The 26,976-nt window shown below is 32.8% G+C and overlaps 1 protein-coding gene across 1 annotated transcript in view; it reads right to left on the bottom strand.

Moving 5' to 3' along the window:
- The window catches only part of ARFGEF1 (ARF guanine nucleotide exchange factor 1), a 160,340-nt gene that overhangs the window by 94,557 nt on the left and 38,807 nt on the right, over window positions 1–26,976 (bottom strand). Inside the window, exons 5-9 of the mRNA XM_074278822.1 lie at window positions 14,417–14,596; window positions 7,680–7,956; window positions 4,967–5,077; window positions 2,406–2,581; window positions 1,333–1,466 (exon numbers count right to left, since the gene is read on the bottom strand). Coding sequence (XP_074134923.1) covers window positions 1,333–1,466; window positions 2,406–2,581; window positions 4,967–5,077; window positions 7,680–7,956; window positions 14,417–14,596 — 878 coding nt within the window. The remainder of the gene's footprint in view (window positions 1–1,332; window positions 1,467–2,405; window positions 2,582–4,966; window positions 5,078–7,679; window positions 7,957–14,416; window positions 14,597–26,976) is intronic.

Raw genomic sequence — 26,976 nt, forward strand, 5'->3', positions numbered from 1 at the left:
TTCAGCATCAATTCATGTAAATCTAAAATCACTCCTTTTTTTTTTTTTTAAATAAAACAATATTCTATTACTTTGATATTCCATAACTTACTCAATCATTCCCCAATGAATGAGCATCTACTCATCTTCCAATTCCTTGCCACCAAAAAAAGGGTTGCCATGAACATTTGTGCATATGTGGGTCCTTTTCCTTCTTTATGATTTCTCTGGGATACAGACACAGTAATGGCAAAGGGTATGCACAGTTTGATAACCCTTTGGACATAATTCCTTATTATTCTCCATAATATTTAAATCAGTTCACAACTCCACAATAATGCATCATTGTCCCACTTTTCCCACAAACCCTGCAACATTTATCATAATTTTTCCCTGTCATTTTAGCCAATCTGAGAGGTATGAAGTGATACCTCAAAAGAGAATTATTTCTAGCATTATTCAGGAGCAGAAGAGGAAGAGAGATGAATGGGCTTGTAGTATTTAGAAAAGATTAAGCAGTAAAGACCAAGGGACCAAAAAATTAGTGGGTCATGGAGGCATAGATCTGGATACCTAGAAGAGACCTCAGAAGTCATTTTCAGTAGAAAAAAAATTACTAGATGGAATCAGACAACCTGGGTTCATAACTTGCTCTTTTATTTCCTGCCATTATAACCTTGGACCAATTACTGATATCTGTAAAATGAGGAGGTTAAACCAACTGTCCTTAAGTCCCTAAATGTATGATCTTGGTTTTTTTGTTTGTTTTTTATTAATTTTATAATTATAATACTTTTTGACAGTACATTTGCATAGGTAAATTTTTTTATATTATCCCTTGTACTCCCTTCTGTTCTGAATTTTCCCCTCCTCTAGATGGCAGGCATTCTCATACATATTAAATATGTTATACTAAATGTATGATCTTACAATCTTAAATTGTGATCCAGTCCACTCAGTTTTTACAGGGAAAGAAGAAACTGGGGCCCAGAGTATATGAGTAACTTGCTCAAGCCAAGCAGATATACATGGCATGGCAAGGTTTCAAAATAAGATGCTCTTCAAATTCAAGTCTCTTCTCAATGATCAGAAGGCAGAGAGCAACAATTGGGTAAATATATCAATAGCATTTATACTTGAGTTTTCAGAACCTAATCTTAATTTTTTAAAGTTTATTTTCCTTATTCCATCATCCTTAGGGAACAGAAAACCATGTTTGCTGAGGCTTCTTTTTCTTCTAATTAAATTGAGTCCCAGTAGAAACAAAGAAAGATTAACTGTTTAACTAGTTTAAATAAATTTAAAATTTAGGACAACATCATTATTAAATTAAGAAAATAGCTAGTGACTTACTTTGGGTCTGGTGGTCCGTCTGATAGTGGTTTCATTGACAGTTTACATAATGACCTGAATACTAGAAAGGCATCCTTTTGTAAAATGTGGGAAAACTTAGCACCAGGTGAAGGTCCTGAAGAATTTCCAGATTCCTAAATAAGGTAACATTTCATTAAAAAAAAAAAAAAGAAAGAAAGAAAGAAAGAAAAAGTACAATATAGACAAGTATAATCTTTTGAAGCCTACTGTGATTTGACTTCATCATCAGTATAAAGAAAATATTGTACTACCAAAATATCTTTAACATTTCAAGGTTTTTTCCCTACACACTAAATAAATAACTAAATCCATGACTTCCTCTTTGAGATTCTCTTCTCAGTCTTCAAGTCTTTTCACATGACTTCATCATTTAATAAACACCAGGTAGGTTATCTCATCCATTCCCAGAACTTCTATTGTGTTTTAGTCTGTTTGCATTATTACAATTTTTACCTGCTCTTGAGTAAGTGTGAGACTGGCAGTTGGGCACGGTCATTTCTTCCTTTATGCATTTATTAGCTAATTTTGCACAGAACTCTTTAAGGACCAATCACGATTATACAATGAAAACAAATTAAGTCTGCTGGAGGTAGGGAGTTTTAGACTAAGCTAAGTCACTATGGTCCCTTTTAGAGCCTTATGGGCTTATCTAAGAATCTGTGATGAGGACACTTCCCCCAAAGAGCTCATATTTTATAATTTAGAATACTTAACAGATCAGTTGATAACACATCACATGACAAAAACTTTAAATTGATATATATTAATAAAAATATGGAAAGAATATTAATAAAATGATAAAAAACCTTTTATTTATATTAAATGGCAAAAATCCCTCAAGCTACACTTGTCATGCTTCGTTTAATTTGATTCAACAAACATTTGTTAAGTCCCTATTATGTATAAGAAGCTATGCTAGGAACTAGAGGAAGAAAAAAAAGAAGCAGTCCTTGCCTGTCTTAAACTTAGAATCTATTAAGGATATTTCTATGGGCATTGTTCAACATTAGAATTATGATTTCATAAGATCAGGGAGATTCTTCAATTTGTACCTGAGTATCATTGGAAGAGACAGACAATCTGTCATCAGGTAAGGATGGTGTATATGCAACAGAAATTGGAGTCCCTGGAATCCCATTTGCTTGGATATTTTCACTATCACTACCGTCCTCTAAAGTTCCAGTGGTGCCATCTGCACTTGTATTTTCAGCAGTCCCTTCTCCCATATCTAAGAAGTCAAAATGAACAAAAATGTATAAAACAGACTGAACTTGAAAACTATTTAAAGAGCAGAATTTTTCAAAGTAGCACATTCTTTAAGAAATGGTAGGAAAACAGTATTAAATAAATGACAGTTGCTGTGTAATCCAAAAGATTCTGAAAGATTTTGATGTGATTTTCAAGAAAAAAATTGGCAAAAAGATTATCTTCAATTACTATTTTAACTAGTTCTAGAAATTAATATCACTTTACAGACAAATGGTCCTTGAAAGTTAACCAGGATCTATAATGGAAATGCAAGTTTTTAATTTGTAGTAGTATCTATTATAATTAAGTTACAAATAGATTCATTTTGAGAAACATAAATATGAAGAAAAATAAATAATTTTAGGAAGAACAAAGATAATTCACACATTTTGTTAAGTGCTTTATTAAAAACTTCATTTTGATAACTGAAAATAATTATAATATCAAGTAAGTTAGCAAATGAATATTTTCAGTAGTATTTTTGAACAGTCCTTCACTTAGAAATGACTCAGAGAGAAGTATTAGCAAGGAACTCTTTAACCCTAACTAATCTCAAAGAAGCATTATTCCCCACAGCAAAAGGAAAAGTTCCTTTTCAAATGTAAATCAAAGAAGTATCAGGACTACATAATTTCCAAGCCTGAAAATTGAAGGAGTCAGTTAGTGCAATATTGGCTCCTAATAAAACAGCAGTCAAAAACGTTTTTATAATTTAGAGTAAGAACTCTGAAGGTAGTTTCAAAGAAATAGTATTATAAACAAACAGTGGTTAAAGGAAGCCTAATATTGAACCTCATTTTTCAGGAATACTACTCACTCAATAAAGCTAATCTGATAGGTATCCTAAAATTAAATACAGTTGTGTGTACTGTTCTATGAATTAAATAACCATTCAAAATATTTTCATTGAAATATGTAGAACATAGTGACACATGCCTATAATCTCTGCTAATGTAGAAGCTGACTGAGTCTAATGCATTGTCCAACATCAGGAATTCTGTGAAAGTAGGGCTAATGCCATTTTTTTTTATTTTTTTTTTTACTATCTGGCAGCAATACAGTGAATCACCACACAAACCAGCCTTGGTCAAAAACCAAAAAAGTTAAAGACTGATGTGATTAGCAGTGAAATTGGGCCCATAAGTGGTCACAGGTCACATTTTCAGTCTGGGTAAGACAATCTTCAAAGGGACTGTATCCAAAGATCCAGTCTAAAAAAAAAAACAAAACAAAACAAACAAACAAAAAAAAAAAAACGGGGGGGGGGGGGGGGGAGGAAAATTAAGAGTCTCAAATGGTCATCTTAAAGGTACATCTGTATCTGTGCATCAACTACATGAACTGAAAGGTACCATGGACTAGGTGTTAAGATGACCTAAGTTCAAATCCCAACTCTGATACTTAACAGCTATAAGATCATGGGCAAGTCACTTAACCGCTCTGAGCCTCAGTTTCCTCATTTGTAAAATGGGGAAACAACAGCACCTATCTAGGTATTGGTATGTTCAACTGAAATATTATTAAATGAAGTATTATTAAAGGTGTTTGACAAATCTTAAAATACTATAGAAATGTCAGTTATCATTACTACTATATCTTGGTCCTTAATGATAATTAGCAAAAGCAAAATAAACCAAGTTCATGTCTGCTAAAATGAATATCTTATACGAATGATTCCTAATTAATTATGTGCTTGCCAGGAATGTTTCTAGTAATCTTTAACAAATACAAAGAAATTCTTAAAACCAAAAATTAATTCACTCAATTTCAAAAGTTATTGTTCATGCTTTTTAGAACATCTAAGAGGAGAAAATTTCAACTTAAAAAAAAAAAAATATATATATATATAAATCACAAATTGAAAATGGTAAAGAATCATGGCCTTATATAAATTATTAACATGTAAGAATCACCGAATGGGTGTTGCCTTGGACAAACTGAGAGCAGGGAAACACTTTTGCTTAACAAGGCCAAGGTCTCCCACTGCATCTGGGGCCATCTCCAGGCGTTCTGACCTATGTTGTGTCACTGGACTCAGATGACTCTTGAGGAGAGAGTGAGACTGATGACTTTGCACAGCTCTGCCTCACTTAAATCCAATTCACTTGCAAGTCAAGACATCACCCTCCTGGTGTCATTGGTCCTCTTCAAGAATGAAGGACAAACAACAACAACATGTAAGAGGAGAAAAGGATGGGATATTCAAAGTGTAATTCATTTCTCCTTGATGGATCAATGATTATCACCAGAACATAAAATTAGAATATTTTAATTTTTACATTATTATAATTACAAAAATACTTCTTTCTAATCAAACGAAGTTCCACACATAAACTTACATATAAGCTAGTTTAAAATACAATACCTCCAACAACTATGTTCACCATTTCTTGTACAATACTCTGCACAATATCTTGCGCCTTATCTTCATAGTCATTGTTTTCTCCATCATATAATCCATCACTTTTAGATAATGCTTTAAAATAAAGAAATTCAAAAGATATTACTTGAATATTTAGAATTTGATTTTCAGAGTTGTGTTATATATCAGAAAGCATTTTTATATGGTAGTTATACTTTTTTAAGAGAGACAATTTAAAGTAGCAAAACAATAAATCGGCACACACAAAAAAGATGTAGCAAGATGTAACAATGGAAAGAACACTAACTTCAAATGATAATTTTAAAGTAAAATTATGGACTTTAAAATGTTAAAAAACTTTTTTCCCCTGTTTAATTCTGTAACAGCAAGGTTCAATACCTAAGACAGAGTGAAGTTTCTTAATAAATACTTGTTGATTAAGTGAATTAGTTTATATCCATCACTATAGGGAATTTCCCCCAAACTAAAAAATAATTTAATTATATCCTTGTAAGATAAGGGATGTAACTTGGTAAAATGAATTACACTTTTCTTTAGAATATAAGGGGCAATTTTTAATCTTTTCTGTGTGATAAGCTGGTTATTTACAACAATGATGTTCTACTGGGCTGAAATATGCACTCAAGGGCTTTTGAGGTATATTGTATTATTAGTTCTTAACACTAAATGACTTTAATATTTAGTTACTCTACTTCCCCTTATGTCAGCTTCCCTCATTCATCAGCTATAATTACTTCATATGCAAATTCCAACAGTCCTTTTTTCTCCTTCATCATACTTTATTGTTTAATTTACCTAATTACTGTCCATAGTAACCAAGAATGAAATGATGCTAGCCAGAGGAAAGCAGATAACTAAATTTTAAAAACGTTATTCTACACCCAATTCCAAATTAATAAGCCTTAGCTAAGAAAGATCTTTCACTTAGTTTCTTCACCATTTGAGGTCATTTTTTCCTGCCACAATCCAGGTGGCTGAAGTTGCCAAAGGTCTGTTAACGTAATTTTACAAAAAAGATCATTGGTTACAATATGGCTAAAAAATATTATGGTCAACTATTGATAAGAATGAAATATTCACTTTGCAGACTAAAATAGAAAATATTAACTTTTAAATCCTGACTGACATCATCTTCTCTAAATATTTTAGGGATTAAATGAAATTTTTTTTAGGTTCTGGAAGTAAACAACTTCAAAGTCATTATCTATATCCCCAAGGTAGTCATGTCTTCTATTACTCTGTATCCCATACTGTCCCTTGCACATAGGAAGGGTACAATAAATATTTCCTCAATTAATTAAAACTATATGGAGAATCTAGCTGTAATAAAGGCTGGCCCTTCAAATCAATGAATGGAATAATACAGTTCATTCTCAAAATGTGGCTGGAACATGAAAGAGGTTGATTGGGTACAAATCAAGAAAGCCATACATTGTATATAATGCTACTTGCTATTTAGCTTTAAGTAGTGTGAATTTCCAGAACAACTATTTATTTAACTATAACCATTTTCAATAAGTTATAAAACAATTACTTTGATACGTCAATCTGAAATAATCATGTTACTGCTCTTTCCCATTAACTCACAGAAAAGATTAAGAATACACAGGTAATAGCATAACTTTCTGAAGTCAGGACCAGTGATTTTGTTGGAATAGATTCTCATGTACCCTCACTCCATAGCCAAGTCTTACAAGTGTGCTTCAGTTAGGGAAGAGTAAAAGAAAGGAGGATGGGGAGGAATTGAGGAATTAAGTAACTCTCTGAAAGTTAGTTAGGATTTGTCATCCATAAGACTTGTAATCAGTTTTGCTTGACTCTCTCAAAGTGAGAGTAGTCAAGCTACATAGCCACAATACTTGTATGCCAAATAATATGGCAGTCTCCTAGCCACTAACTACACAATACTATTTTTATGTCACATAATAAGGCAGAAAAATTGACCTTTGAATTATAGAATTAGGTAGCTTTTGCTAAGGGCAACTGTTTAAGCAATCACGCTGACGCTATAGAAAGCAATAGGATAAAAGCTGATATATTCAAGTATAAGTTTCAATGTCTATAGAGAAAAAATAGTATTCATAATGTGCTAGGTAGAACTATTCATGCAAAAAACACACTTGAAAAAAAGCAACACACACTTGATCTAATTCTAAGGTATAAACATCAATTCCAAGAATAAAACTGGAAATTTTCTTTAAGTAGGGTAGCTACATTAATGGAATAAAGAAAAATTTAAAATTAACTGAGTCTCATCACATGTCTACAATTAGTATTTTCTTGATTTTTATATTTTTTCCTCAATATGTGCTTTACATTTCCCTTGAATGGAATGATTTATGACAACTGTACTCATTTCTCAGAAATGCTTGGTAAAAGTTACTACTGTTTGGCTATTTGCAGTGAACCTACTCCAGCACAGTAAAAGTTCCATACAACCTAATAAGTATTTGCAGCCTTTTTTTAGAGATGCAAAACCCTTTAGGAATTATTACGTACACATCATTGCTTAGGATAAAATGTGCCTTATTTTATATTTTTTATTATTTTATATTTAATACCATATTAACATCTTATTTATTTCCTAGTATTTCTTCACCATTTCCAAATGTGAGAAGTGTTTCTATTTATGAATCCCATAGTTCTAAACCTTCCCCACACGCTTCCCTCAAATTCCCTTTTACAACAAGATTACTTTCTGCAGCAGTAGCCTGATCAGCTTCAGTTTGTTCATTCTCTGCACTGGAAATGTCAGATCCATTTTCTGGCTCTGTATCATCATGAAGGCTCTTATCCACATCATTTGTGTGGGGGTCAAGGTCCCCTTCATGTTCTTGAGGCAAAGTATCAACAGTTTCAGTTGGCAGATGTCTCAGCTGAGGTGATTCAGGCTCATGATGGCTTACAGGAGATTGCAATAGATGATGATGTTGACGATGTCTTTCCTTTTCCATTTGTTTGGCTTCCTGTAGCTGAAAACAAAAAGTATGATAAGCTGCCTGCCGTGCACTGTCTGAATTATTATTATTTTTATTATTATTAGCATCGAATTATTTAGAATTTGGAGAAAACAAAGTATGGTCAACAATAAATTTTAGTACAGAAATGATAAATTTCCATTTGGCTCACACATTGTAAACTCAAATTAGATGACTATCATCAAAAGATATCACCAAGAGTTAAAATATGTCAGAGGAATAACTGAATTTGTGTTCTGATTGGATTGCTTTTCTTTAAACTGCAATCAAATATAGACTACTTAACAGTGAAGTAAGTGGAAAGAGTCCTGGGACTCAAACCCAAATTTTCTAAAACTTATTGGCTATGCATTACTGGTCAAATCATCATCTCCTTGAGTCCAGACCAGAAATACCTTTACAAACATTCCTAACAATGTATCATCTAATCTCTACTGGAATACAAATATTGAAGGGGAATTCTCTACCTTTCTTAACAGCTCAATACACTTTTGAATAGTTTTAAATAATAGTTTTTCTCCACAACAATTTTAAATTTACCCCTCAGCAACTTCCATAGAACTGCTACTAATTCATCTTTCTTCTGAATCAAATACAGACTGTCTATGTATTTCCCAAAATGTGACACCCAGAACAAATGTTGTCTAACTAGGAAAGAGAAACAGCACAGCACAACTATTATCTTTTCTGAAAATGGACACTAGGACTTTTTTAATGCAGCCTAGGATAGTATTAATTCTTTTGCTGACCTATTCATAGCTAACATATTGAATTTATTATTCCCTAAAATTTCCAAATATTTTTCACAGGACTAATAGTCTAGCCATGCATGCCTCTCTATCCTGTATAAGTAAAGCATTTTGTTTATTTTGTTTTGAAACTTAAGCATATTGCCTGTTTTCCCCTCCTTTTTTTCTTTTTGATCTGATTTTTCTTCAGCACCATGATAATGTAGAAATACGTTTAGAAGATTGCATATGTTTAACCTATATTCGATTATTTGCTATCTAAGGGAGAGGGAAGGTGAGAAGGGATGGAGAATTATATGGAACACAATGTTTTGTAAAAAGTGAATGTTGAAAACTACCTTTGCATGTATTTTGAAAAATAAAAAAGTATTATTTTTTATTATAGCTTTTTATTGACAGAACATATACATGGGTAATCAACATTGTCCCTTGCACTCACTTCTATTCCAACTTTTCCCTTCCCTCCCTCCACCCTCTCCCCTAGATGACAGGCAGTTTCATACATGATAAACATCTTAAAATATATCTTAGATACAATTATGTGTGCAGATCCATACAGTCTCTTGTAACACAAGAAAAATTAGATTCAGAAGGTAAAAATAACCTGGGAAGAAAAACAAAAATCCAAGTAGTTCACATTCATTTCCCAGTGTTCCTTCTCTGGGCGTAGCTGATTCTGTCCATCATTGATCAATTGGAAATGAATTGGATCTTCTCTTTCTTGAAGATAACCCACTTCCATCAGAATATATCCTCATACAGTATTGTTGTTGAAGTGTATAATGATCTCCTGGTTCTGCTCATTTCACTTAGCATCAGTCCATTTAAGTCTCTCTAAGCCTCTCTGTATTCATCCTGCTGGTCATTTCCATAACATTCATATACCACAATTTACCCAACCATTCTCCAATCGAGGGGCATCCATTCAATTTCCAGTTTCTAGCCACTACAAAAAGGGCTGCTACAAACATTTTTGCACATACAGGTCTTTTTCCCTTCTTTAATAACACAGTTTGATAACTTTTTAAGCATAGTTCCAAACTGCTCTCCAGAATGGCTGGATCTGTTCACAATTTTACCAACAATGCATCAGTGTCCCAGTTTTCCCACATCCCCTCCAACATTCATCACTATAAAACTATTATTTAAAAAAAAAAAATTAAGCATAACTATTGGAACTAAGAATTAGTTGAGCCATTTTGGAAAGCAATTTGAAACTATAACAAAACAGCTATTAAACTGTGTGTACCCTATGACGTGGTAATACCACTATTAGCTCTATACTAAGAGTAAAGGGACCCTTATGTACAAAATATTTAGATCAATTCTTTTTGTGGTTGCAAAGAATTGAAAACTAAGAAGAAGCCCAAGAACTGGGCTGAATAGATGAACATATTAATTTCATGGAATATTATTGTACTGTGAGAAATGAAGGGAATGATTTCTGGAAAGATTTGTATTAACTGATGCAGAATGTAAAACAGTACTGATGTAACAACCAACTCTGAAAGATTTAGGAACTTCATAATGAATATAGTGATCAACCACGATTCCAAGATTCATAAATCAAACATGCTTTCTACCTCCAGGAATGGAAATGATGGACTCAGAGCATGGGAAACATAGGCTCTTCTCTTTCTATGCTACTTAGTTGTTTGTTTTTCTTTTGTTTTGTTTTTTGCCCAACTAATATAGGAATTCATTTTGTATGACTTCATATTCGCAATAGGTTTCTCAATGGCAAGAATTTGGAAATGGAAATGGAAATAAAAGTAGAGGGGGGGGGAAATGACTTGATCTGATCTTTTTTAGAGAAGAAATTACCTCTTAGAGCAAGGGGGAGAGGAATGTCAACCTTTTTTTGTGTCATGGGCCTCTGACAGTCTGGCAAAGCCTATGGACTATTCAAAAGTAATGTTTTTAAATTTTTAAAATAAAATATGTAGTATTATTAAGGAAACAACAACAAAATCTAAGTACAGAACTTTAAATTTAACCTTAATTTTAGTTGATTCATCATTTTAGTCTTTTTGGATTCTGTTATCTAATTAATCAGTAAACACTCTCCTCTACTAATCTCCAAATTTGGTCTTTTCTCAATCCTTAATGACCTATTTGTTTCATTTGACACTACTGAACACCCACTCTTCCCTTTCTAGGTTTGTCCGGTGCTCTTCATACCCATCTGAGCATTAATTAGTCTCTTTTATTGGCTCAAAATGCCTATCACCCCACCCATGTTGGAGGTGTTCATAGAGCTTCCAGTTTCTCTTTTCCTCTCTCCTTCAACACTTTTAATAACTTCAGTTCCTATATATTTCACTATTAACTCTTTGCATATGACACTGAGCTGTACACGTATGTACATATGTGCACCCGGATACACACAAACCCTAATCTTTCTCCTGAGTTTCAGTAATGTCAATGATTATTGAATATTTCAAAATGGACATTCCACAGACATCATAAACTTAATATGATCAAATATGATCTAATTTCCTCCAAATCCTCCCCTCTTCAAAACTTTTCTATTTCTCTGAAAGGCACTACAACTATTCCAGTATCTACAATTCCTTTTCCTTTTTATTCCCTATATAAAATCAGTTTTTAAATCTTGAATCTGACTCTTTTTTTCTATTTATATAGATCACCTTAATTCAAAGTCTCATCACTTCTACATCCCAGTTTTGTCACTAACAATATGACAAGCATATCTTCTATGGCTTCATCCAAATCACTGATAAAAATGTTGAGAAATATATATTCATAAGTCAATGTACTGGAGGCTTTTTCCAAGATGATTTCAATCCACTGCTAGGTATATTTTGAAGTCATAGACATTCAACCAATTCTGAGTTGCTTTGATTGTAATTTTAAAAATTTCTTAAAAAAAAAAATTAGAAATTTAATATGTATAAACATTAGCATTTTCATTAGGCAAAGAAAAAGAAGTTTGTAGGTCAATCTATGTGAATTTTAACTTGAGATAGTATTAATATTGCTTCCCTATTTTCTTTCCTAATCTTCCATTTGCTCTCCTCTGTATATTTTTTAAGTGTTTTGCTTAAAATCCTTACTTTCTTTTTTGGTTTTTGATGGGTTGGGGAAGCATCAATCCCTTTAACTTTCTACCCTTTCAAATTCTACCCTTGTTCTTTAACTAGTAAAACAAAACAAATTCATACAATGGTTGTATTTTAAAATATGTTTATTCTGGATCTAGTTATCACCTATCTGCCGAAAGAGATCATGCTTCATCATCACTCTTCTGTAGGCATAATTAATAATGGCCTGACTATACTATTATTTAGCTCAATATCTTTCTGTCCTTAAAAGAAAAGCATGAGATATTTTGTCAAAGGCTTTCATGGAATCCAACTTTATCATGTTTACACCATTTTCTTGATTTGTTTCCCAAACACAAAAATTAAATAAGGGTTGACCCTGTTCTCTAGGAATCCATGTTGACTTTTACTAACTGCTACTTAGCCTTCAAAATTCTGTGAATTATTGATTTCATCTTATTCTATATGTTCACATTAACTTAAAATGTCCTAATTCAGAATGTGTGCAACTTATGCAATTTAGCTATATACCTGATATTAAGAATTTATACTTTTTCACAAGTAGCAAATCATGGAAATTCTTTTATGTACAACAGAATTAGACATTTAAACACAATACTGAAATAATGATTCACTAGTACATAAGATATTTGGAATAAGAAATTATATTCAGAAAAATTAGAAATATATACATTTGAGAATTTAAGCAGACCAATTTTATCAATTTTATGTAAATTCCATCTGTTAATTTAAATTCTAGCAATACAATTACTAAAAAATATTAATAGTAATGCTAAACCATGTAATTATACTCTCTGTACAGTGTTTTATATTCTCCACTGTTTGCGAACTTTTGATTACATTCAATTTAAACATAAAAGTTAATCTACAAAGACATATATGCTGCCAGTATCACACAAAAAGAATGGGAAAAAAATTTTTTTAAAGCATAAAAAATCGTGTTAAAGTAAATTATTGTGGTTTTTAAATGGCATGGGTAGGCATCATACTCTTAATAAATTTGGGGCAACTAGAACTCATTAAAAATGACTTTATTCCATAAAAACCAAAATTTTCTAGATCAATGGTCCACTAAAAATTAAATGTAAAGCTGCATTCAACAAGGCTTGTGCTTCCAAATTTTAGACAAAAATGTAAATTCTATTATAAGAAGTTTTGCCAACAAATACCTAATTTATTAATTTTCTGTTAAAAGACTTCATTTATTGTTAAGAATATTAGATAATAATGAATAACATCTTTGCCTTATAAAGTTCTGACCAATATGTAAGTTAACTCTGTCCTTTACTTCATTTCCTCCCTCCCATTTCTATTTGCTAAGTTGACCATTACTCAAGTATACATTTATCATTTATTTTGCTTAGAGATTTATGTATACTGTTCTTCAAATTATTATTCTTGTGAATGGATGAAATATCTTCTATTTTTTTCTTCCTATAATACTAACTCAAACTGCTTCACTGATTCTTTATCTCTCCCCCATCCCCATAAGGGTTCCCAAAATTACACATATAGATATGTCTTTATAATTCTTCCATGTTACATGTACTATAAAAGTTGAAAAAAATGTTTTTCAGTGGTTTAAAGTGTATTTAAAATAAAATGTTTCATTAATTTTGGATGAAACATCACTACAGAGATCTATCTTTTTTGAAAAGGCAGCATAATGTAGTAGTAAAAAAAATGCAGTCAGGAATCCTAATCTAGATTCAGTTCTTGGTTCCAATGTTAAATTATCTGTGTGAAAACAGGCAAGTAATTTTCTTTCTCTGAAAAAGGAAATGTTTCTACATCTCTTAAAATAAAGGATACGTAACTTGCAAGCAATCTTAATGTGGGTTAATAATGGCTCAAATTTTATTATGATTTTTAAGAATCAAAGAGTAGCTTTTTTATAATAAGAACAGCAAAGGTAAAATGCCAATATTAAGAATAATGGCTAATCTACACCCAGAGAAAGGATTGTGGGAGCTGAGTGTGGATCACAACATAATATTTTCACTCTTTTTGTTGTTTACTTGCATTCTGTTTCCTTTTTGATCTCATTTTTCTTATGCAGCAAGATAATTGTAAAAATAGGCATACATAAATTGGATTTAACATATATTTTAACATGTTTAACATATATTGGATTATTTGGCATTTAGGGGAGGAGGTGGGGGGAAAGGGAAAAATTTGGAACAAAAGATTTTCCAAAGGTCAGTGTTGAAAATTATCCATGCATATGTTTTTAAAATAAAAAGCTTTAATTAAAAAATAATAATAATGGCTAGCACTTACAAAGTCCATTGAAATTCACAAAATGCTTTCTATGTGTTTTTTCACTTTAACTTCTCAAAAACACCCATATTCACTTGTTCAGAGATCTCAACATTAGCCATTATTATGAGGAATGTAAAATAAAATTCCCACTTTATTAGCAGCTCAACAGAAAACAAGATTGATCCAAAGTTATGAGTCAATCATTAAATTATACATGAGAGATTATCTCTACGGATATGTGAAACAAATAGGAACTTGTACATATAATTTTTATTTATTGTATTTTCAATCCTATATTTGACATATGGATGATATTATATACTTATAAAACTAACAATAATAAATTTCAATACTTACTGCTTGGTTTTCCATACGTGCAAATATAACATTTAACATTTGAGTAAGAGTAGCTTTGGCTGTTGTCTGATTGATTAGATTTTTGCTTGCTAGATATATATTGTAACATGTTCTTACAGCTTGTAACACAGTTCCTTCATGAATTTCTATGTGCTGTGATGTTACTGCAGTAAGCAAAGCCTTAAAAAAAAAAAAAAAAAAGGATATTGTTAAAACAATGTTTTTCTTTCTTCAAAGTTAGTGCAGAAAATACATTTACATATAATTTTTAACATGTTAAAGTACTGCAATAGATCTGTTTTTGAAAAATAGGAAGAAATCAATTATGGCATAATGAATATGGGGAATGTTCAATAAAATTATCATTAGCCTATTTTACTCAATGGAAATATTAAGCTTTCTTAAATAAAGATATACATAGTACGTTTTCAAGGGCAAGGACAGCCTGCCTCATAAATCTTCCTCTCCAAATAGTATAACACTTTGTACTCTGAAGTAAAAACATCCTGTGAAATAATGAGGTAGAACTGCAAAAACTGAAGGGTTCATAAAACATGACTGTTTTTAAAGAATGAGAAACTTTTTAAACCCTATTTGTAAGAAAGCAATAGCTATGAATTAAGACTTTTCCTGTGCACACCTTAGCTACCACAGTTAAGTGTTAGACAATATGATGTGAGATATTGATTTAATTACTAATGGCAAGAGGAACTTAAAGCAAAGAGTGACAAGATCCACAAGGCTTCATTTTCCTTAAATATTACTTCACAAAAAGAAGTTCAATAATTATTATGTGTATGTTACACTTGACTGATATATTGCACTTACAATTAAAAAATACTTGACCATTTTCTACATTGGCGCGTGTTCATAAGTGTTATTACATAGATTTAGATATATCACAGACAAAAATCCTATCAGGAAAAAATTAATGACGACATAAAGATGTAATGTAAGTTTTTCTATAAGTGTTAATTCTATTCGTAGCAAAGTAATACATTGGAGAAAAATACTTAAATAGGAATCAGATTACTTGGGTACTAGACCTTGACTTGTCATTAACTATTAATGTCAGTGAATTACAGCTTATAAACTTGTAAACAGGGTTATGTTGGGTCATCAAAATCATTAAGATCAAATGAGATTCCAAAGAATTTGAAATACATGAAAACTATGAAACACTATTCCAATATAAACTAATATATTTAGCTTAAATTTCATCATTTATTACTAAATGTCTTTTATATTTTTCCTTATGAGTGTTTGCTTCAGATCTTAAGCCGATGAAGAAGTGGCTCAGGTCTCAATCACTCTATCGGTAAGCAATATATTATATAATTAAGTGCACAAAGAAAAAATACATATTTTTGATGTAAGAAATGAGTCTTGATGCAGATAAACAAAGAATACTGGCAAAAATTAATTTTCCTTACTAGCAATTGGATGAGGATGTTTTGTCTTGCAGTCTGTGAACTTAAAATATAAAAAAATAATAATTCAATGTAATTGGTTTCCTTTGCAATCCTATTTATTCTATCTTCTGCATCTAAAAACGAGTTTCACCAGAACTCCAAAGCTGTCGTCCATTACACAAAAACATAAAAATCCATGAGTTAGATGAATAATTACAATGACTCTCAAAAGACTAGAAACTCTGTTAATAAAAAATATTCAAGATTTAAACTGAGCAGCATATATGTGCCAGATGTACTTGGTTTATATAACAGAGGCAATTACAGATACATTCCCCAAAATCTACATTACTTCTGTATAAAGCTATTTCTGTAAAGCAATAGAATTTCTTCCAACAGTGAAGTTGAACTCTTCTGAGAACCAACAGATTTTAGAGGTAGAATGTAAAGATTATCTAGAAGCAAGTTAAGCTCCCCTTGCCGTTGATTGCATGGTAACTTTACCTTTATTTTTTTTTGCACACTGGTTAATACAAAATTGGGAGTGCTTCTGTGGTATCTTTTTGTTAACAGCTTATCCCAGGAAATTTTTAGATGTCTACACATTCATTTATTAAGCATTATCTAATAGCTATAATATGCAAGTAATTAAACTAAAATAGTTTATTATTCTGGATTTCTAAATGTAGATTTTTTTTTTTTTTTTAAATACAACCGCAGCTAGTTCCCAACCTTGCTAAAGGATTATACTCAAAATGGTTGTCTCTAAGTCAGTTGTTTGGGAGCTGGAATTTACTTCCCAAGAACCTATGTTATATACTGCTAAATACATTTCAGAGTCTATAAGAGTCTACAAGAGATCACTTAGTCCAGAATATAAAAAGTTAGAAGAACAATGAGCTTAAGAGTCAGAACACTCAAGTTTGGTTTCTGACTCTCTTATTCACTTGCTGTGCGATTCTGGGCCAAGTCGCTTAATCTATTATTGTTTCAATTTGGTCATCTACAAAACAGGGATAATATGCCTATATGATGTATATTATCCCAAATGGCTGAAAGAGGTTTAAATAAATAAAACTTTTCTATCATTTTAATCTTTTTCAACTTAGATTGATAATTACATAGGCTTACAGAAGGGAGTATCCTACCATAGGTCCTTTCAATACTAAGAAGTTAAGAGACTTTTCCTTAGGGTCACAGAGAAAGCATTTCTGAAACAGAAGCAGGATTTCAACCCAAGACTGTCTCTTGTTAACTACAAGAAATTCTTTCAAAGTTTTGTCTTAAAAAAAATTATTCCTTAAAAATTCCTTAAAAAAAAATTTGTCTTAAAAAAAAGTATTCCATTCCCCCCACCCACCCAATTACATGTAAAGACAATTTTTAACATTCATTTTTATTTTGAGTTCAAAATTTTCTCTCTTCATCACCCTTTCCCTCCCTAAAAAACAAGCAATTTAATAAAGGTTATATATGTGCAATCATATAAAACATAATACCATATTAATCATATTATTAAAAAAGAAATCAAGCAGTTCTTTCACCAGATATGAACAGCATTTTTATCATGAGTCTTTTAGAAGTATCTTGAATTAATATGTTCATGAGAATAACTAAGTCATTCACAACGGATCATCACACAACATTGTTGTTAATATGTACAGTGTTCTCCTAGAGTTCTGCTCACTTCATTTTCCATTAATTTATATAAATCTTACATTTTTTTCTGAAATCAGCCTGCTCTTCATTTCTTCTAACACAACAGTATTCTATTATAATTATATACCATACCAGTCATTGTCCAATTGCTAAACATCTCCTCAGTTTCTAATTCTTTGCCACCACTAAGAGCTGCCATAAAATTTTTTGTACATATTAAGTCCATTACATTTTAAAAAAATATCTTATGGAACACAGACCTTAAAGGGTATTGCTGCATCAAAGGGAATGAATGTATACCCTGGCTGCTCTTGGAGCATAGTTCCATAGTACTCTCCATAACAGCTAGATATATACATAATTCTAACAGTGCATTAGATACTTTCCAATTTTCTCATATTCTCTCCAATATTTATCATTCTTTTTCTGTTATACTAGCCAATCTGATAGGTGCTCAGTAGTATTTACAGAGCTGTTTTAATTTGCATTTTTCTAAACAATAGCAACAGAGCAATTTTTCTATGACTATAGATAATATAATTTGACTATTTGTTAGAGAATGACTTGTATTCTTATATATTTGACTCAATTATCTATAAATTTGAGAAATGAGGCCTTTATCAGATACTTGTTATAAAAATTGTTTCCCAGCTTTCTGCCTCCCTTCTATTTTTTTTTTTTTTTTTGTTGTTATACCTTTTTATTTACAAGATATATGTATAGGTAATTTTTCAGCTTTGACAGTTACAAAACCTTTTGTTCCAACTTTTCCCCTCCTTCCCCCAACCCTCTCCCCTACATAGCAGGTTGACCAATACATGTTAAATATGTTAAAGTATAAGTTAAATACAATATCTGTATATATGTCCGTACAGTTATTTTGCTGTACAAAAAGAATCAGACTTTGAAATAGCATATAATTAGTCTGTGAGGGAAATAAAAAATGCAGGCAGATAAAAATAGAGGGATTGGGAATTCTATATAGTGATTCATAGTAATCTCCCAGAATTCTTTCGCTGGATTGTTAGGTTTACTGAGTGCAAATGAGATAATGAGATATTAGGTTCTTACTAAGTGCTAAGTCGGTACTTAACAATTCTCCAGTTCCGGCCTTTACTGGGAGTTTTACTCTTGGGGAGAAGCATACATGCTTAGGAGGAGCAAGTTCATTGGTTGAAGTAATTTTTCCCAGAAGCCCTTGCATTATCCCACGCCCATTCTCTGGGAGGATAAAAGAGGGCGGCACTCGAAAGAGAGTTTTGTCTGGGCTAGACTTAAGAAGTCGTCTCTCCTCTAGACCAGAGGGTGATCGGCAGTTTTTGGAGATGAAAGTATATTACATATTGGCGTCCACAACGTGGGGCAAGGACTTTTGCTTATCCTGACAAGGACTTATTCTGAGTCCTTCAGAGGAGCTAGACCAGACCATAGCAATTTGGCGCCTGAACAGGGACAGACACAATCCTGATTCCAGTGGAAAAGGTTCAGATCCAGATCTCAGTCTCTCTGACCCAGAACCCTGAGTAACAAGGAAACTTTGTTAAAGATTAAGTGAACGTTCTAATAGATAAATAAGGAATTTAACTTGTTAAGGGCTAAACCAGCAATCTCTTATAGCTGAAATGGGGCAGATGTTAGCTAAAGACAATCCCTCGACCTCAGCCAACTCAGCCCCAGCCCCAGTGGCAGCCTCAGCTCCACCCCCAATCAGGAGTGGTATTATAGAGAGTATAATTAAGATAATTGATGAGCAGCATTTACTTGTAAGCTGGGTACAGATTGCTAAACTCTTGGCTGCATTAAGATGCATGTCTCCTTGGTTTTTAGAGGAAGAAAAGATAGATGTAGATAACTGGAAGCTAGTGGGATTTGAAATGAGAGAATTTCACACAAAAAAATGGGCCTTGTTCAATTTCTGCAGAGGTATTTTATATCTCTGGAGGAAGAAGTCTCTCCTCTAAACCAGATCGACAGTTTCTGGAGACGATAGTATGCTACACTGGGTATAGCTGGTTCAATTCATTTCTGCTCTATTGGAACTGATTTGGTTCATCTCATTGTTGAAGAAGACCACATCCATCAGAATTGATCATCATATAGTATTATTGTTGAAGTATATAATGATCTCCTGGTCCTGCGCATTTCACTCAGCCATCAGTTCATGTAAGTCTCTCCAGGCCTTTCGGAAATCATCCTGCTGGTTATTTCTTACAGAACAATAATATTCCATAATATTCATATACCACAATTTATTCAGCTATTCTCCAATTCATTGGTATCCATTCAGTTTCCAGTTTCTGGCCACTACAAAGAGGGCTGCCACAAACATTCTTGCACATACAGTCCCACTCCCTTCTTTAAAATCTCTTTGGGATATAAGCCCAGTAGTAACACTGCTGGATCAAAGGGTATACAGTTTGATAACTTTTTGAGTATAGTTCCAAATCATTCTCCAGAATGGCTGGGTGTATTCACAATTCCACCAACAACGTATCAGTGTCCCAGTTTTCCCACATCCCCTCCAACATTTAGCATTATCTTTCCCTGTCATTCTAGCCAATCAGACAGGTGTATAGTGATATTTCAGAGTTCTCTTAATTTGCATTTCTCTGATTAATGACTTAGAGCATCTTTTCATATGGCTAGAAATAGTTTCAATTTCTTCCTCTGAGAATTGTCTGTTCATATCCTTCGACCATTTGTCAATTGGAAAATGGCTTAATTTTAGAGTCAATTCTCTATATATTTTGGAAATGAGACCTTTATCAGAACCTTTGACTGTAAAAATGTTTTCCTAGTTTATTGTATCCCTTCTAATCTTGTCTACATTAGTTTTGTTTGTACAAAAATTTTTCAATTTGATAAAATCAAAATTTTCTATTTTGTGATCAATAATGATTCTTCTTTGGTCATAAATTCCTTCCACAGGTCTGAGAGGTAAACTATCCTATATTCTTCTAATTTATTTATACTCTCATTCTTTACGCCTAGATAATGAACCCATTTTGACCTTATCTTGGTGTACGGTGTAAAGTGTGGGTCAATGCCTAGTTTCTGCCGTACTAATTTCCAATTTTCCCAGCAATTTTTGTCAAATGGTGAGTTCTTATTTCAAAAGCTGGGGTCTTTGGGTTTGTCAAACACTAGATTATTAAAGTTATTGACTGTTTTGTCTTTTGAACCTAACCTATTCCATTGATCAACTAGTCTATTTCTTAGCTAATACCAAATGGTTTTGATGACCGCTGCATTATAATATAATTTTAGATCTGATCCAGCTAGGCTACCTTCATTTTTTTTTTTCATTAATTCCCCTGAAATTCTTGACCTTTGTTTTTCCATCTGAACTTTGTTATTTTTTCTGGGTCTTAAAAATAGTTTTTTGGGAGTCTGATTTGTATAACGCTAAATAAATAGATTAGTTTAGGTAGTATTGTCATCTTTATTATATTTGTTTGCCCTGTCCAAGAGTATTTAATATTTTTCCAATTGGTTAGATCTGACTTTATTTGTGGGGAAAGTATTTTGTAATTTTGGTCATATAGTTCATGATTATCCCTTGGCAGATATATTCCTAAATATTTTATACTATCGGTAGTTACTTTAAATGGAATTTCTCTTTGTAACTTTAAGTGTTGGATTCTGTTAGTGATATGTAAGAATGCTGATGATTTATGTGGATTTATTTTGTACCCTGCAACTTTGCTAAAGGTGTAGATTATTTCTAATAGCTTTTTAGTAGAATCTCTGGGTTCTCTAAGTATATCATCACATCATCAGCAAAAAGTGATAATTTGGTTTCCTCATTACCTACTCAAATTGTTCTAATCTCTTTCTCAACTCTTTATTGCCAAAGCTAGCCTTTCTAATACACTATTAAATAGTAATGTGATAGTGGGCAACCTTGTTTCTCTCCTGATCTTATTGGGAATGGTTCCAGTATATCCCCATTACATATGATGCTTACTGATGGTTTTAAATACATGCTACTGATTATTTTAAGGAAAAGTCCATTTATTCCTATACTCTCAAGTGTTTTTAATAGGAATGGATGTTAGATTTTATTAAATGCTTTTTCTGCATCTATTGAGATGATCATATGGTTTTTGTTAATTTGATTATTAATATGGTCAATTACACTAATAGTTTTCCTAATATTGAACCAGCCTTTCATTCCTGGTATAAATACTACTTGATCATGGTATATTTATCCTGGGGATGATTTTCTATAGTCTTTTTGCTAATATCTTATTTAAGATTTTAGCATCAATATTCATTAGGGAGATTGGTCTATAATTTTCTTTCTCTGTTTCCAACCTACTTGGTTTAGGTATCAGTACCATGTCTGTGTCATAAAAGGAATTTGGTAGGACTTCTTCATTCCCTATTTTTTCAAATAATTTATATAGCATTGGGACTAATTGTTCTTTAAATGTTTGGTAGAATTCACATGCAAATCCATCTGGATCCTGGGGATTTTTTCTTAGGGAGTTGATTAATAGCTTGTTCTATTTAATTTAAGCAATTTACTTCCTCCTCTATTAATCTGGGAAGCCTATATTTTTGGAGGTAGTCATCCATTTCACTTAGGTTATCAAATTTATTAGCGTAAAGATAAGCAAGGTAAGTTCCTCTTCATTTGTGGAAAGTTCTCCTTTTTCATTTTTAAGACTAACAATCTGATTTTCCTCTTTACTTTTTCTGATCAGATTTACCAAAGGTTTATCTATTTTATTGGTGTTTTCATAAAACCAACTCTTAGTTTTATTTATTAATTCAATAGTTTTTTTTTTACTTTCAACATTATTAATTTCTCTTTTTAATTTTAGAATTTCAAGTTTAGTATTTGATTGATCTTTTTCTAGGTCCAATAAATTGCAATCTTCTCTTTGTCTACTTTATTCAAGTAAGCCTCTAAAGATATAAATTCTCCTTATTACTGCTTTGGCTGCATCCCACAAATTTGGATATGATGTCTCATCATTGTCATTATCTTGAGTGAAATTATTGCTATAATTTGCTGTTTCACCCAATCATTCTTTAAGATGAGATTGTTTAGTTTCCAATTACTTTTGATCTATTTATCCCTAAGTTTTTGTTGAATGTAGTTTTTATTGCATTGTGATTTGAAAAGAAAGCATTTACTATTTTTGCCTTCCTGCATTTAATTTTGAGGTCTTTATGTCCTAATACATGGTCAATTTTTGTATAGGTTCCATGAATTGCTGAGAAGAAAGTATATTTCTTTCTGTTACCATTCAGTTTTCTCCAAAGTTCTATCATACCAAATTTTTCTAATATTCTATTTACCTCTTTAATTTCTTTCTTGTTTGTTTTGTGGTTTAATTTATCTAATTCTGAGAGTGCAAGGTTGAGATCTCCCACTATTATAATTTTGCTATCTATTTCTTCTTGCAACTCTCTTAACTTCTCCTTTAGGAAGTTAGATGCTATACCACTTGATGCATATATGTTTAGTATTGATATTGCTTCATTGTCTATGCTATCTTTTAGCAAGATATAGTTTCCTTCCTTATCTCTTTTAAATTAGGTCAATTTTTGCTTTTGCTTGATCTGAGATAAGGATGGCTACCCCTGCTTTTTTGACTTCACCTGAAGCATAATAGATTCTGTTCCTGCCTTTTACTTTGTATGTATCTCCTTGCTTTAAAGATGTTTCCTGTAAACAGCATATTGCAGGGTTCTGACTTTTGACCTAGTCTGCTATCCGTCTCCGCTTTATGGGAGAGTTCATCCCATTCACATTTATGTTAAAAATTACTAACTCTGTATTTCCTTCCATCTTATTATTCCCAGATTATGCTTTTCTTTTTCTTGCTCTCCTTTCCCCCTTTCCCAGTATTAAACTTATGGGCATCATTGGGTCATGCAGCTCTCTCTCTTTAGGATCCCTCCCACCCCCTTTGAATCCCTTCCCCTTTCTTCTATCCTTTCCTCATTACTCTTTTCCTTTTCCCTTCTCCTCTCCCACTTTTTAATGAGGTGAGAGAAGTTCTCTGTAAAACAAACAAGTCAAGTATTTCTTCTTTGAGCCAACTCTGATGAAAGTAAAATTCACACAATGTTCCTCCCCCTCTCTAAATTCCCTCAGATATGCTAGGTTTCCTTTGCCTCTTTGTGGGATGTAGTTTCCCTTTTTTTATCTCCCCTTTTCCTTTTTTCTAACACTATTCCCTTTCCATTTCTACATCCCTTTTTTATGTTATAGTAGGAAAATCAAATTATACCTGTACTCTTTATATATTTCACAACAGAAATACAGTTCTCAAGAGTTCTGTTTACCTTTTTCTCCTTTTTTTTAATTTTTATTTTTTTTATTATTTTATTTTATTTATAAATTTTTTGACATTATATATGCATGAGTAATTTTTTTTAATAGCATTATCCCTTGTATTCATTTTTCCAAATTATCCCCTCCCTCCCTCCACTCCCTCCCCTTGATGACAGGCAATCCCATATACTTTACATGTGTTACAGTATAACCTAGATATAATATATGTGTGTAAATACCATTTTCTTGTTGCACATTAAGTATTAGATTCCGAAGGTGTAAGTAACCTGGGTAGATAGACAGTAGTGCTAACAATTTACATTCACTTCCCAGTGTTCCTTCTCTGGGTGTAGTTGTTTCTGTCCATCATTGATCAACTGGAAGTGAGTTGGATCTTCTTTATGTTGAAGATATCCACTTCCATCAGAATACATCTTCATACAACATTGAAGTGTACAGCAATCTTCTGGTTCTATTCATTTCACACAGCATCAGTTGATGTAAGTCTCTCCAAGCCTCTCTGTATTCCTCCTGCTGGTCATTTCTTAAAGAGCAATAATATTCCATAATCTTCATATACCACAATTTACCCAACCATTCTCCAATTGATGGACATCCCTTCATCTTCCAGTTTCTAGCTACAACAAAAAGAGCTGCCACAAACATTTTGGCACATACAGGTTCCTTTCCACTCTTTAGTATTTCTTTGGGATACAAGCCCAATAGCAGCAATGCTGGATCAAAGGGTATGCACAGTTTGACAACTTTTTGGGCATAGTTCCAAATTGCTCTCCAGAATGGTTGGATTCTTTCACAACTCCACCAACAATGTATTAGTGGCCTTTTTCTCCTTCTTTTGAGTCTTATGGTTGGAGATCAAATTTTTTGTTTAGATATGGTTTTTTTCCTTAGAAACAAATGGAATTCATCTGTTTTATTAAATGTCCATCTTCTGCCATGGAAGAAAATGCTCAGCTTAGCTGGGTAGTTTATTCTTGGCTGCATTCTAAGTTCTTTTGTCTTTCATAATATCAAGATTCCAGGCCCTTGATCATTTAATGTGGAAGCAGCCAGATCTTGAGTGATGCTTATTGTGGCACCTCGGTATTTGAATTTCTTTTTTTTTTTTTTCTGGCTGCTTGTAATATTTTTTCCTTACTCTGATAATTCTGAAATTTAGCCACAATATTCCTTGGAGTTTTTATTTTGTGGTCTTTTTCAGAAGGTGTTCAATCCCTATTTTACCTTCTGATTCTATTACATCTGGGTAGTTCTCTTTTATGATTTCCTATAAAGTAGTTTCTAGACTATTTTTTATCATCATAAGTTTTGGGAAGTCCAATAATCCTCAGATTATCTCTCCTGGATCTATTTTCCAGGTCTGTGATTTTCCAAGTAGATATTTAATATTTCTTTCTAATTTTTCATTTTTTTGGTTTTGCTAGACTGATTCTTGATGTCCCAATGAATCATTCATTTCTATTTGTTCAATTCTGATTTTTAATGGGTTATTTTCTTCATTAGCTTTTTTAAAATTCTTTTTGTATATGTCCAATTGATTTTTTAAATGAGTTGTTTTTTTCTATGGAATTTTTTTCCATTTCACTATTTCTTTTTCCAATTCACAAATCCTACTTTCTTGGGAGTTCTTTACCTTTTCCAATAAACAAACTCTGTTTCCCTGCACTTCCTGGTAGTTCTTTACCTTTTCCAATTCATATTTCAGGAAGTTGTTACTCTCTTGCACAGCTTCTCTTTCCTTTCCCCATTTTTCTTCTAGCGCTCTTTTAAGATTTTTTATAGTTTCTTCTAGGACAGCCTTGTGTGATGGGCACCAGGTTACATTCCCCTTTTGTGGTTTTGTCTGGAGATTGTTGGGGTTGAAATCCTGCTCTCTTTCTATATAGAAGCTATCAATCATCCTTTTGATTTTTTTAAAGCCTTTAGGGTCTGCCTTCAGGGCAAGGAGGTTACCAGCTTCCTAGGCAGAACAGGGATAGGTATATGGAAAATAACTGTCCTGAGAACAGGCTGCAAAGAGCAGGAGGTACAGGGGTGCTCTGGGAAAAGTTCCTCACCAGAAGTGACTCAGGTCTGGGTATTAGGCTGAGCGACATTAGTGCCCAGTGGAAGAACCCTGCTGTGTGGATTAGTGACTCCCCTGGGGCTAAAGGCTGAGTAGGGAAAGTGTCACTGCCCCAGGCTCACAGCCAGCTTGTATTAGCAGTTGCCTTGGGATAGCCCCTAGCCTGAATGGCAGCATGGCACCAGAAGTGTCTCTGCCATGGAGAGCACAGCCCCCATGTGCCCAGGCTGAGCCCCCCTGTGCAGATTAGAGGCTGCCCTGGACTGTGTCCTCCTGCTGTGCAGATTTGTGATTGCTCTGCTAGAGCCCCGTGCTACAGAATGTAGTACACAGCTGTGTTGTGGTCTGTGCTGAGCCACTTTTGGTTTTGGGTATAGCCTGATCCTGTTAGGTTCTGGAGTTTTTTTAGAGTACCCTCTACCTTTGGCTTTAATTTCTCTGCTGGTCTACTGCTTTGCAACCAAAGCAGAGAAGTCAGACTATGAAACAGAGTTGTATCTGTAAATTTTCTAACCACAGACAGAGGACACCCCCGCCAGCCCCAGTGGGCTGGTAATTTGTTGCACTTCCAATCTTCGTGAATTTTACCAGTCAAGCTCTATTTTTGAGGCTGAATTTAATAATTGGTAGTGAGGGTATAAGAGAAGCTCAGAAAGTCATGTGTGCCTTCTCTGCCATCTTGCCTCAATAAGGTCGCTTCTCTTCTAATCTTGTTTGCATTAGTTTTGTTTAAGTAAAAACTTTTAAATTTAATATAATAAAAATTATCCATTTTGTATTTTTCAATGTTCTGATCTCTTGCTAGATCGTAAATTCTTCCCTTTTCCATAGATCTAACCAACTATTCCTCGTTCTCTTAATCTGCTTATAATATCACTCTTTATGGCTAAATTAAATGTCCATTTTGACTTTATCTTGTTATATAGTATAAGTAATGGTTTATACCTAGTTTCTGTTGTCAAATAGTTAGTTCTTATCCCAAAAGCTGGAGTCTTTGGAGTTATCAAATACTTGATTAACAGTCTTTACTATTCTGTCTTGTGTACCTAATCCAATCCATTTTTCAAACACTTTCTTTGCTAGTACCAGGTAGTTTGGATGATTACTGCCT

This window comes from Sminthopsis crassicaudata, chromosome 1 (genome assembly GCF_048593235.1).
Source record: "Sminthopsis crassicaudata isolate SCR6 chromosome 1, ASM4859323v1, whole genome shotgun sequence".
Taxonomy (NCBI): domain Eukaryota; kingdom Metazoa; phylum Chordata; class Mammalia; order Dasyuromorphia; family Dasyuridae; genus Sminthopsis; species Sminthopsis crassicaudata.